The sequence below is a fragment of the Euprymna scolopes genome, chromosome 46, assembly GCF_053919585.1.
Source record: "Euprymna scolopes isolate OS-2025 chromosome 46, ASM5391958v1, whole genome shotgun sequence".
Lineage (NCBI taxonomy): Eukaryota > Metazoa > Mollusca > Cephalopoda > Sepiida > Sepiolidae > Euprymna > Euprymna scolopes.
Genome location: NC_136527.1, coordinates 164290283 through 164302639, shown reverse-complemented (window position 1 = coordinate 164302639; position 12357 = coordinate 164290283). Strand labels below are relative to the sequence as shown.

The 12357-nt window shown below is 39.0% G+C and overlaps 1 protein-coding gene across 1 annotated transcript; it reads right to left on the bottom strand.

Moving 5' to 3' along the window:
* Positions 1-5426: 5426 nt before the first annotated feature.
* LOC145270260 (uncharacterized) lies at positions 5427-12137 on the bottom strand. The gene is made up of 2 exons (XM_080125904.1): positions 11026-12137; positions 5427-5502 (listed from the first exon to the last, which is right to left on the bottom strand). Exons 1-2 carry the CDS (start codon positions 12135-12137, stop codon positions 5427-5429), a joined length of 1188 nt encoding a protein of 395 aa, XP_079982030.1.
* Between the last annotated feature and the right edge of the window lie 220 nt (positions 12138-12357).

Below are 12357 nucleotides of genomic sequence, written 5' to 3'. Positions count from 1 at the left end.
TCAGCATCTATTATAAGGATGGGGTGGGTGCTCATCTTATGTTTAATTTATAAAACAAAGTTTTAAATATTTAAATTTTGTGTTTTTCATTCTATTTTTCGCAATATTTTTAATGGCTTTTCAGATGTAATTGCAAACAAAAATATGTCAGCATCTATTATAAAGAAGGGGTGGGTGCTCATCTTATGTTTAATTTATAAAACAAAGTTTTAAATATTTAAATTTTGTGTTTTTCATTCTATTTTTCGCAATATTTTTAATGGCTTTTCAGATGTAATGGCAAACAAAAATATGTCAGCATCTATTATAAGGATGGGGTGGGTGCTCATCTTATGTTTAATTTATAAAACAAAGTTTTAAATATTTAAATTTTGTGTTTTTCATTCTATTTTTCGCAATATTCAACTCCCCGTATTTCCTCCTATAACAGACAACACGCTATGCAACATACAAATATCTGTGCATGAGGTCGCCAAGCTAATCAAGACCCATGATACCAGTAAAGCAACTGACCCTGACGGCATTCCAGTTATAGTGCTCAAAAAGCTCCAACCAGAACTTGCCCCCATACTTACAAAACTGTGTAAGCGTTGCCTTAAGAAGAAGTGCTTTCCAACACCCTGGAAAACCTCATCAGTATGCCCTGCATTTAAGAATTCAGGTGAAAAGTAATCTTCCTCTCAGTACAGACCAATAAGTCTCCTGTGTGTCATGAGTAAGTTGCTGGAATCCACATTAAACAAAGAAGTAGTCAACCACCTCAACAGAAACAACCTTCTTAGTGACATGCAATATGGTTTCCACTCTGCAAGATCTACAGCAGATGTGCTAACGGTTATATCTCATAGGATTAGTGAATCTCTTGACAAAGGTTTCCTTCCAAGGGCAATTGCTCTTGACATATCAAAGGCCTTCGATAAGGTATGGCATAAGGGCCTACTTCACAAGATTTCGAGCTACGGTATAACTGGAAATGTTTTCTCAATCATTAAATAATTTCTCTCTGATAGGTTCATAAGAGTAGTGGCTGATGGGCAGAAATAATGCTGGAATCCCCCAGGGGTCCATCCTGGGCCCAACTCTCTTCCTGACCTACATCAATGATCTCCAAAAACACATACTTAAATCATTTGTTGACATCTATGCTGATGACATGATCATCTATGGCAACACATCAAAGGTCGTAAATGAAAAAGTTCTCTCTAATTATTTGATCTTGAACGCGTTGTAAATGGGGGAAGAGGTGGCTGGTCACTTTTAATGCATCAAAAAGCAAGCTACTATCTTTACATCATCAACGTTCTGATCCCCATCTGGCATCAATTAAAATAGATGGCTCTCTTCTTGAGGAGGCTCCATGTTTTGACAAGCTTCTGGGTTTGACCTTTACTCCTGATCTGTAATGGAACACGTACATCAAATATGTTGCCAAGAACGCTGGGAAAATGGTTGGATCCTTCTACCGCTCCAGAAGATATCTCACTACTGATGCAATTCCCTATCTGTATAAAAGCCAAGTACGTCCAAGGATGGAGTACTGCTGCCACATCTGGGCAGAAGCTGCCAAAAGCAGCCTATCCTCCCTTGACAGAGTACAAAATAGACTTCGTGGTTTAGTGGGGGGTGCCCTTTTCTCTTCCCTGCAACCTCCCTGCCACAGAAGAGACGTTGCGAGCCTGTCTTTGTTTTATCGTTATTTCCATGGCAAGTGCTCATCTGAGCTCCAATCTCTCGCCCACTCTCTCACCAATCTTTCATGAGAAACACCCGTCTGGCTGAAACTACTGTCAATAATTTTCCCCACTCTTTATCTGTGCCTAAATCCAAAGGTAGATTCCATGAGCAGAGCTTCTTTCTCAGAAGTGCACGATTGTGGAACTCTATTCTGTTTGCCTGTTTCCCACCTGACTACAACTTGGATGTCTTCAAGTCCAGCATAAACAAATTCCTGACAAACCGCCTTCTTAAGTAAGACACTCTATCAAATCTTCAATACTAATGATTACTACAATTCTATCTCATTGATTACTGTACATGCAATAACCCTTATCCCTGAGTGGCTTCAGGGGCTTGATAAGTGGTGATCCCCATGCCAAAAAAATACCTTTTTTTAGTATTAAAACTACGATGGATTCGATTGTAAATATTTACCAATTATTTTTCCTTTTCTGTTAAGTGCTCATTTGTTGGAAAAATATCATATAACTGAGAGTAGCTAACCTGAAGTTGCGAAAAAATACAATATTTTAACGACTTTCTTCTCAGGTCTTGTAACTACAGTAACATAAAAAAGGGAATGAAGTACTCTTCAGTAAGGAGGAAGTTTTTTTATAATAATTGTCTTACTCTATTAATATGAATAAACACAAGGCTATTGTTCTTCTTGGCTGTAGGAAGAGCATCCTCAACTCTGGCAGCTACACCCAGGTAAGTTATGTATTATTCACTACACATTTTATGTAAACGTAATAAAAGAATCATTTTATGTAAACGAAATAAAAGAATCATTTTATGTAAACGAAATACAAATCATCATTTTATGTAAACGAAATAAAAAGAATCATTTTATGTAAACGAAATAAACAATTATTTTATGTAAACAAAATAAAAGAATCATTTTATGTAAACGTAATAAAAGAATCATTTTATGTAAACGAAATAAACAATTATTTTATGTAAACGAAATAAAAGAATCATTTTATGTAAACGTAATAAAAGAATCATTTTATGTAAACGAAATAAACAATTATTTTATGTAAACGTAATAAAAAAATCATTTTATGTAAACGAAAAAAAAAATCATTTCGTGTAAACGTAATAAAATAATTATTTTATGTAAACGAAATAAAATAATTATTTTATGTAAACGTAATAAAAGGATGATTTTATGTAAACAGAATAAAAATCATTTTATGTAAATGTAATAAAAAATCATTTTATGTAAACGAAATAAAATAATAATTTTATGTAAACGTAATAAAAAATCATTTTATGTAAACGAAATAAAAGAATCATTTTATGTAAACGAAATAAAAGAATCATTTTATGTAAACGAAATAAAAGAATCGTTTTATGTAAACGAAATAAAACAATTATTTTATGTAAACGAAATAAAAGATTATTTTATGTAAACGTAATTAAAGAATCATTTTATGTAAACGAAATAAAAGAATCATTTTATGTAAACGAAATAAAAGAATCATTTTATGTAAACGAAATAAAAGAATCATTTTATGTAAACGAAATAAAACAATTATTTTATGTAAACGTAATAAAAGAATCATTTTATGTAAACGTAATAAAAGAATCATTTTATGTAAACGAAATAAAAGAATCATTTTATGTAAACGAAATAAAACAATTATTTTATGTAAACGTAATAAAAAATCATTTTATGTAAACGTAATAAAAGAATCATTTTATGTAAACGAAATAAAAGAATCATTTTATGTAAACGAAATAAAAGAATCATTTTATGTAAACGAAATAAAAGAATCATTTTATGTAAATGAAATAAAAGAATCATTTTATGTAAACGAAATAAAAGAATCATTTAATGTAAACGTAATAAAAAATCATTTTATGTAAACGAAATAAAAGAATCATTTTATGTAAACGTAATAAAAGAATCATTTTATGTAAACGAAATAAAAGAATCATTTTATGTAAACGTAATAAAAGAATCATTTTATGTAAACGAAATAAAAGAATCATTTTATGTAAACGAAATAAAAGAATCATTTTATGTAAACGAAATAAAAGAATCATTTTATGTAAACGAAATAAAAGAATCATTTTATGTAAATGAAATAAAAGAATCATTTTATGTAAACGAAATAAAAGAATCATTTAATGTAAACGTAATAAAAAATCATTTTATGTAAACGAAATAAAAGAATCATTTTATGTAAACGTAATAAAAAATCATTTTATGTAAACGAAATAAAAGAATCATTTTATGTAAACGTAATAAAAGAATCATTTTATGTAAACGTAATAAAAAGAATCATTTTATGTAAACGAAATAAAAGAATCATTTTATGTAAACGAAATAAAAGAATCATTTTATGTAAACGAAATAAAAGAATCATTTTATGTAAACGTAATAAAAGAATCATTTTATGTAAACGAAATAAAAGAATCATTTTATGTAAACGTAATAAAAATCATTTTATGTAAACGAAATAAAAAAATCATTTTATGTAAACGAAATAAAATAATAATTTTATGTAAACGTAATAAAAAATTATTTAAGGTAAACAAAATAAAAGAATCATTATTCCATTATTCCGAAACCTGAAACATTGAATAAAATACAAAAATTCCAATGGAATTCTCTAACGACATAACAGGAAAATTAGGACAGAAAACTATTTCTAAGCACACACACACCCATATATATATATATATATATATATATATATATATATATATATATATATATATATATATATATATATATATATTAAATAGTGTGGAAACTTTCTTCACTGAAAGTTAGAGGTTAACAAGGATTTTGCAACAATGGTTTGTTGCGACCTGTGACTAGGTAAAAATTGTAGAACCTTGTCGGTCTGGTAATAAGGGTAACGATTCAATTTCCTTCAACTCCAATCCCAAACTGAAATCACAACCAAAATTCAGTTCACTCCATCCTTCTTATAATCCAGTTAGCCAATCAAATAAGTTAAACGTAACAACTACCAATATAAAAAGAGTCATCACCCATACAAAAGGTTTCTGCTGCCACTCTTCCTGAGAGTCGCAGGTAAGTGCTTCACGTTTTCTCAATACACTCCCACACAACAGAAAACAAAATCAATTGTTATTTTGTAAAGCCTTTTTAATATATATATTCCTCATTCTTGATCACCAGAGCAGTGTTGACAAACCCAATCCTTTTCATGTGGTGGAGCTGCACTGATCATAACGCATCTAAAATGGAACCAGTTATCACATTGATTACAACAGATCATGGCCGATCCGTCTTCAGGCTTATTACATCTGGGACAAATCCAAACCTGCTCACTCTCCTGTACTAAAGTGGGTTCCTCAAAACTGGTTTCTGACCAAGGAATTCCTTATATGGACTCCCAGTCATCATAACAAGGTTCCGGACCATCCTCTTGCGGTTCATATTCTGCATGAAGTTCTAGCGGAAACAGATGCTTAAGAGAATATGTTTTCACACTCCCATCACCCCGACGTATCTGTGCCGATCGTACCATACCACCATCTCCTGGAAACAATTCTTCTACTCTCCCCAATGGCCAAAAGGGTCTAGACTTGTTCGGGGGTTTTACCGTCACAATATCTCCAGGCCGTACTTTATTAGATATAGTTGGATAACGATCTTGTTTACGTTCTCGAAGAGAGAGAGTAAGTAATCCTCGTGCCATATCCGTTTAAACTCCTTGAGCAGCTCATCACGATTCTTCAAAGATTCCAACAATATCTGTCTGGACGGCCAGTTCTCCTTCATTAATTGGTTGAATCTCCAATCTAAGAAGTCCAGGGTTTTGATCTGGATGAAGGAAGTGATTGGGCGTAATTACCTCCAGTTCTGAGTTGTTCGAACTCACAGAGGTTAGCGGTCTATTGTTCACTGCCCGTTGGATATCTGAAACGGCTGTCTACAGCTCAGATCGACTATAAATGGACCTTCCAACAGTTTTATAGAGGCATTCCTTTAATGTTTTAATCAGGCGTTCGCAAACTCCTCCATACCAAGCCGAATGAAGAGGGATCTTAACATACTTTATATTATACTGGCCAAATTTATCATCAAATTCGGAAGAAGTAAGGGCCTGATTTAGTAAACTAACTCCAGCAAGAAATGACTTTGCATTGTCACTATATATGTGAGAAGGCAAGCCCCACATGTTTGAAAACCTGATGAAGGCCAGTATAAATGTGTGCACTGTGATGTCCTTGACCAGTTCTAAATGTACCGCTTTGATTTCCAAGCACGTAAATATGAGAATGTAAAACTTAGATTGAAGATTTTGGTTTTGAACCCACAGGTGTCCCGTATAATCAATCCCTATAAGTAGAAATGGCCTTACCAGATTTACTCTATGTTTAGGCAGGTCTGACATCTTAGGATACGAAAAATGTATCGAGTTGATTTTCTGACAAATAAAGCAGTCCTTCAATATTCCCTTCACAGCCTGTCTGCCTTGAAGTATCCAAAATCCTGAAATCCTGATCCTACTAAGTGTAGCTGGCACACCTAAGTGTTTAGCCCTCTCATGCTGATCCTTCACAATTAGATTAGTCAAGGGATGATTCTTCCCGGTCAATACAGGGTTTAAAACCTCATATTGTAGAGTAAAAATATTTTGGATCCTGCCTATGGAGCGGACGACACCAAACTTGTCCAGATATAGGTTTAACTGACTCACAAGGTTCGGAATGGGTTTATCATGAGGTGCATGTAAGAATTTCAATTCAAGAGGAAACGCCTGTTGTTGAATTGTCTTGAACAAGTAGTTAGCAGCAGCCTATTTATAGTCCAGTTCCTTGCCTCTTGCTTTGGATATAAATTCGAAGACTCTGGAAATCACACGTAGAAGTTTGTTAAAATACGAAAATCTGTCAAAGGAGATGATAGGTTTAGACCAGTTCTCGTTACAGGTGTACAACAGGTTCGTACGAACTATTTGCTGGTTGGTTGCACTAAGACAATCCAAAGTACTATCAGGCCAACAGACAGTTTCACCAGACAACCAGTTTGGTCCAGCACTCCAAAAGGAGAAATTTTCCTTAAATTTAGCTATTGTTATTATTCTCTAGTCATTAGGTCCGCGGGGTTCTGATTAGAAGGCCCATATTTATACCTGATAGTAAGGTTGTAAGTTGCAAGTATCACTTCTTCCATCTGTGTCACATCCTTGAAGCGATTCTTCGTAAAAATGTTCTTATGACTCGTCTGCTTGGACATCAGCCAAGTGAGTACAATTTGGGCATCTACAGCGAAATACAAACTTCCAAATTTCGTTCCTTGGTAGGCTCTCAAAATATTACTTTGTTCGTTACAACTCTACTTTCAACTGAATCGTTGTTTGTTTCGTTCACCACACTCTTTTCTTCTACCTCTTCTTTTACACACGTCCGTTCGCTTTAGTGACTAAATATCGTCTCTTCCCGCTTTCCTTTCCTCGTTATTTATGGAATCAGGGTACGAGATTCTCCGAGATGCCCCGAGACTTTTTTCCACTTAAACGCATGCGGGCGCCATCTTGATTCTCAATTTGTGCTCTGCAGGCACAAATGTGCAGCCTCTTAAACGCTCCTGGAGAGACGCCATCCTTTGGCATGAGATTATACCAGTACACAGCTTCTGCAATGGTGCACTGCTTCCTGGCTGCAATTGTTTTGATGCTGCGATGGCTTCTCTCAGCTATATTATTGTCAGAAGGCACATAAGCGCATCTAAGCCGCAGTCCCACACCCCATTCTTGTAAGAACTGCCTCATCTGATGGCTGCTAAAGGCTGGGTCGTTGTCCGTCAGCACTTCATCGGGCGCACCTCTTTCACAGAACACGGATGACAGCTGGCGAATAATGTTGCAAGAGTCCTGGCGCCCGAGGAGTCATCAGACTGCGAAACGTGTAGGCCCACAATCGATGAGGATAAGGAAGTGGTTGCCACCGTAGTGTGTGATGTCCATGGCCACTCTCTGCCACTTACCACTCGCTCCCAACTCCCCTTTCTTCCATCGTGCTGGAGCTGGGTCGATGGATTGGCAGGTCTTGCAACTTTTCACCACTCTTCGGATATCTTCTTTTCCTACTCTTGGATCAATCATCTTGACAAAGTACAGTGTCTGCTTGATGCCAGAATGTCCACACTGTCGATAAATGTCCATGATGCGCGCTGCATCCACATTACACACAACTGCTGCACATGTGTTTTGCAGATTATCAGCATCTCTCCGAGCACCAGCCAGAAGCCATCGTTGAGGGACTCTTGTCAAAGCATCTGCTCTGTTGAGCGCAGACCTGATCAACACTACATCCACTTTCAGGTGATACTCTGTGATGGTGTCGACCAAGGTGGCAAGCCATCTTCAAATAAACATCTCACTCGATGCTCGTGTCGTCAGCGGTGCTCTTCCACTTAATGCATCGGTTATCCACTGATGAGTGCATGCCGAGTCACTCATGATATGTAGAACCTTGGCGTGCCATTGAAGCGCCAAGTTAACGCCCTTCAATGTGGCATCAAGTTCGGCCAGGTTTATGTGCCTCGACTCATTCTCTGGCCGAAGCCAACAGGCATCTTCAATAATGGCATCATTAACTGCAAGGGCAACTCCAAGGGCCAGTGAACAAGCATCCACCCAGACCGTGAACTCATTCCTGCTGACGCACCACTTTCCCTGAACGGGGTCATCACTGGTCACTCTGGACACAGTCTCTGTCAACATGCTCCTTAGGGTGACATCGTGTACTGCATCGTCCCATCCCAACGACACGGCTGTTGCTCGTCTCTTTATGGCTGCCACGGCCACCCTGAGCCAACCGCACACAGGGAAATGGCCTACCATCTTTCCACAAAGCGAAAACACTGTTCATCGAGTGATGTTTGATGGGACCTTGGGAACGTGACTTCCTCTTCTCCAGCAAAGTCCCTCCTTGCTATTGCGCACGTGCAGGCCGAGAACTTTTGCTCCGTCGCACAGACACTCTGGTTCCTTACATGTCAGTCCAAAGCTTTCAAAGTGCATTCTAACCAATTGCGCTGGCATGAGGTTCTCATTGACGAATATATCATCGATGCATGAGGATGTTGCCTGTTGCACTGCCTCATCTTGCTGCCGGATAGCATGCATGATTGCTGTCATAATGCCTGGGGCTACATTTAGACCGAACCCTAGCCTGGTTAGACAATATCGGGTTCCTCTAATTTCCACAGTCTGAAATGGCCACAATTTCTTTTCAATGCGTGTTTGCAGATAGGTTCTGCGTAGGTCCAGAGTTGCCCATTCGATCCCTGCTGTCGGCATTCCCTTAATTTGAGTGCACACACATCAGCCCTTGCCGTATATGGTTGGACATGCTCATTGAGCTCACGGTAGTCTAGGATGGGGCGGACCTTTTGTTTGGTCTCTTGTGCGACTGCCATCAAGGGAATCAGCCCTCGCAGGGGGCCAAGCTCATCCTCTGGGTATGGAAGAAGCCAGCCATTGTCGATCCACGTTTGCAGTTCCCTTAGCCACATGGGTGGGGGATATTCCGATAACCGGTTTCACAAGGATATTGGTGGCTGATCGTTTGACCACTTCCAAGATGCCGTCCATGCATTGGTGTTTCTATCATACTCTGCATGAAAGTCAGGCTCGTCGAGAGTTATGGCAGCACAAACATGTTCCTCACATCGGGAGAACTGTACCTTGCCGGTGCTGTCCACAGTAATTCCACCCAGTTGTGTAATCAAGTCCATACCCAGGAGTAGGTCGTACCCAAGAAGCTCTCCCTCCATCACCAGGGCTCGCACAGCTACTGCAGGCCCGTCGTTGATGCTTGTGCGGATAATGCTCACCCCACAAGAGGCTAGTGAACCTCCGCCTACAGTTAGTACCGGAATTCTCTCTGCTTTCCAAGTGGCACAGCATATCTTGCGTACGAGAGTCTGGGTGCATCCAGTGTCCACAAGCACGAGGTGCTCACTTCTATTAATGTGTATGCTTACAATGGGTAGCGCCCTGCTCAATGACGATCTGGGGAGAAGACTGGTGCTGTAGCTTCTTCCCCTTGCCCATTTCCCAGACAGGTGCGGGCCAGGTGTCCGCGTTTTTTGCACTTGTAGCACTGCGGCCCGTCAAGTTTCCGAGTTGGTTGACGTGACGAAAGACAATCACGGGCCAAATGGTTGGGTCCTCCACACTTATAGCAGGGTGTAGCTGCGCCCAGGTCCTGCAATCCAACCTGTGATGGTTGTACAGCTGCCACTTGGTCTATAGTGTTAGGGCTTTTCTTTAGTATTGCTCGTGCCTGCGCCAATACTTCCGATATGTCCATCTCGTCCACTTGGGATGAGGCACAGAGCAGATCTTCCACACTCTTAGGTAATCCTGCAACAAAGGCGCACACCAAGCCTTTGTCTGACATCCCTCCAAAAAGGACCGATAGCTTTTTTAGCTCAGCCAGATACACATCCACCGTTTCCCCGGGATGTAATTTTCAGGCCATGAATTCCTTCCATGCAGTAATTGGATCTAATGCAAATGCTGTAAATAGGGTGCGCTTGATACAGGCAAAATCTGTTTTTTCCTCATCAGCCAACTGCTGGTATACTGCATATGCCCCCCCAGTGAAGAGCACTGGGACCACGCATTCTATACGCTTCACCCCACTGAGCTGACATATTAATTCTGCTTTTTCCGCCCATTCCTGCACTGAGTGATCAGTGCTACTGCCATCAAACAGGGGAATTAGCTTGGGGTCAAATCCTGACATCATGCCGAAATAGCTTGTGTTCGTTACAACTCTACTTTCAACTGAGTCGTTGTTTGTTTCGTTGACCACACTCTTTTCTTCTACCTCTTCTTTTATACACATCCGTTCGCTTTAGTGACTAAAAATCGTCCCCTCCCGCTTTCCTTTCCTCGTTATTTATGGAATCAGGGTACGAGATTCTCAGAGATTCCCCGAGACTTTTTTCCACATAAACGCATACGGGCGCCATCTTGATTCTCAATTTGTGCTCTGCAGGCACAAACGCACAGCCACTTTAACGGTAAGTCACTTCTTTCTCCACAATTATTAAGACATTTAATTTCCAAAAAGACTGCTAATAGTTCCAGCGTTGGCACGGTTTTAGCTTTTAATGGTGCCACCTTTGCCTTAGCAAAAATTAGAGAAGATATACCTCCCTGAACTACATATACAGAAAACCCATATGCCTTTTTTGAGGCATCTGTGAATATGTATAAATCCGCAACAGTATCGCTATTAAGTACCTGTCTTCTAAACGATAACGAATGAAGCGCCGACAAATCACTAGCTAGTAATCTCCACCTGTCCTGCATTTCCTTTGGAATGGGATCATCCCAATCAATATTAGCCTTCCACATTTCTCTCACCAATATGCGACTTTGAATGATGACTGGGAGACATAAAGATAATGGGTGAAACACACTGGATGCAGCTGATAGTATTTTACGTTTTGTTGCTAAGTTGGGGTCACAAGTTCGCTGGACTAGGCTGATGGAGTCCGACTCTGGGTCATATCTGTAACCCAGAACCTTTTCCCAAGGAGAACTTTTAGTTGTCAAAGTCTCATTCTTCCTCATCAATTCCTGTAGCTTTGGGCAATTGGTGTTACATGATCGCAGATCAAATCCTCCTTTCTTCAATCTTTCCTTTATTTCATGATATAGTTTTCTCAACACACCTTCCGAATTATTTGTACTGACCAGATTGTCAACATAATAATTTGAATTCAACAGTTTGGTGCATTCATCAACTGGAAATCTAGACGCATTATACTTCAATATGGAGTTCAATATAAAAGGGCTTGCGTTAAAGCCGAAGATAATGGTTGTATAAGTTACCCCTGGGTATGCAGCCTTGTTTAAGCATACTCCACCCTTGACCTTCAATGAACAGTTGAAGACTGGTCGCATTTTAGTAGTTGCTATGCTATCGGTTTTAAAGACCGGTCGATGAGGGATCCAAACATGTTTATGGAACTGTTTAGGTGAACAAGGAAAGTGTTCTATTATGCCTTCTGCCTCTTGTTCGGCAAAAACCTCTAAATATTCCTCATAGAGGCCCTTCATTTCCAGAGTGTGTACCACCCTATCTAACACCTTGAGGACTACTTGGTGATTAGAGCGCACATGAGCTAATTTATCAGTGTGCCACGGTAACTGCACCCAGTACCGTCCCTCCTTAAACTCTATATTTCTCATAAACTCCTCTACCTTCTGGGCATCATAGTCTGATAGCCCTAAAGACTCCACACTGTAAATCCACTCCAGACCTCTTTCTACAGTACTGTCCTCAAAAGTTTCTTTATAAGGGTCCGAATAAGAAGAACACACGTCAAGAACACTATTAGCGATTGAGGTCGGACACTTAACAGTTCTCATGACTTCTCCATAAGCTGGAACCTTGTGTTGGATCATAATAATTTGATGAGGAAACATGAAATTCCTGGGATTCCAAAAAGGAATCACTCCTCGTTGGGAAAGCCAAGCTTTCCCATTCATACATTTTATCATTTATAAGGGTTCCATAAATTGTAACCTTTCCAAAGTTATATTGGCATTTCTTCCTAAATCTGTATCCAGGGTGTAATCCAATTTCGTAAGGTTCTCAACCACAATCGCCAAATGCTCCACTGTA

What these genes read in the sequence shown, in the direction of transcription:
- LOC145270260 (XM_080125904.1), bottom strand. Translation starts at nt 12,137, where the DNA reads ATGATCCAACACAAGGTTCCAGCTTATGGAGAAGTCATGAGAACTGTT. An exon ending in CCAAAGGAAATGCAGGACAG is followed by an intron (nt 5,503 to 11,025) that starts GTGGAGATTACT and finishes TGGACTTCTTAG; the next exon opens with ATTGGAGATTCAACCAATTA.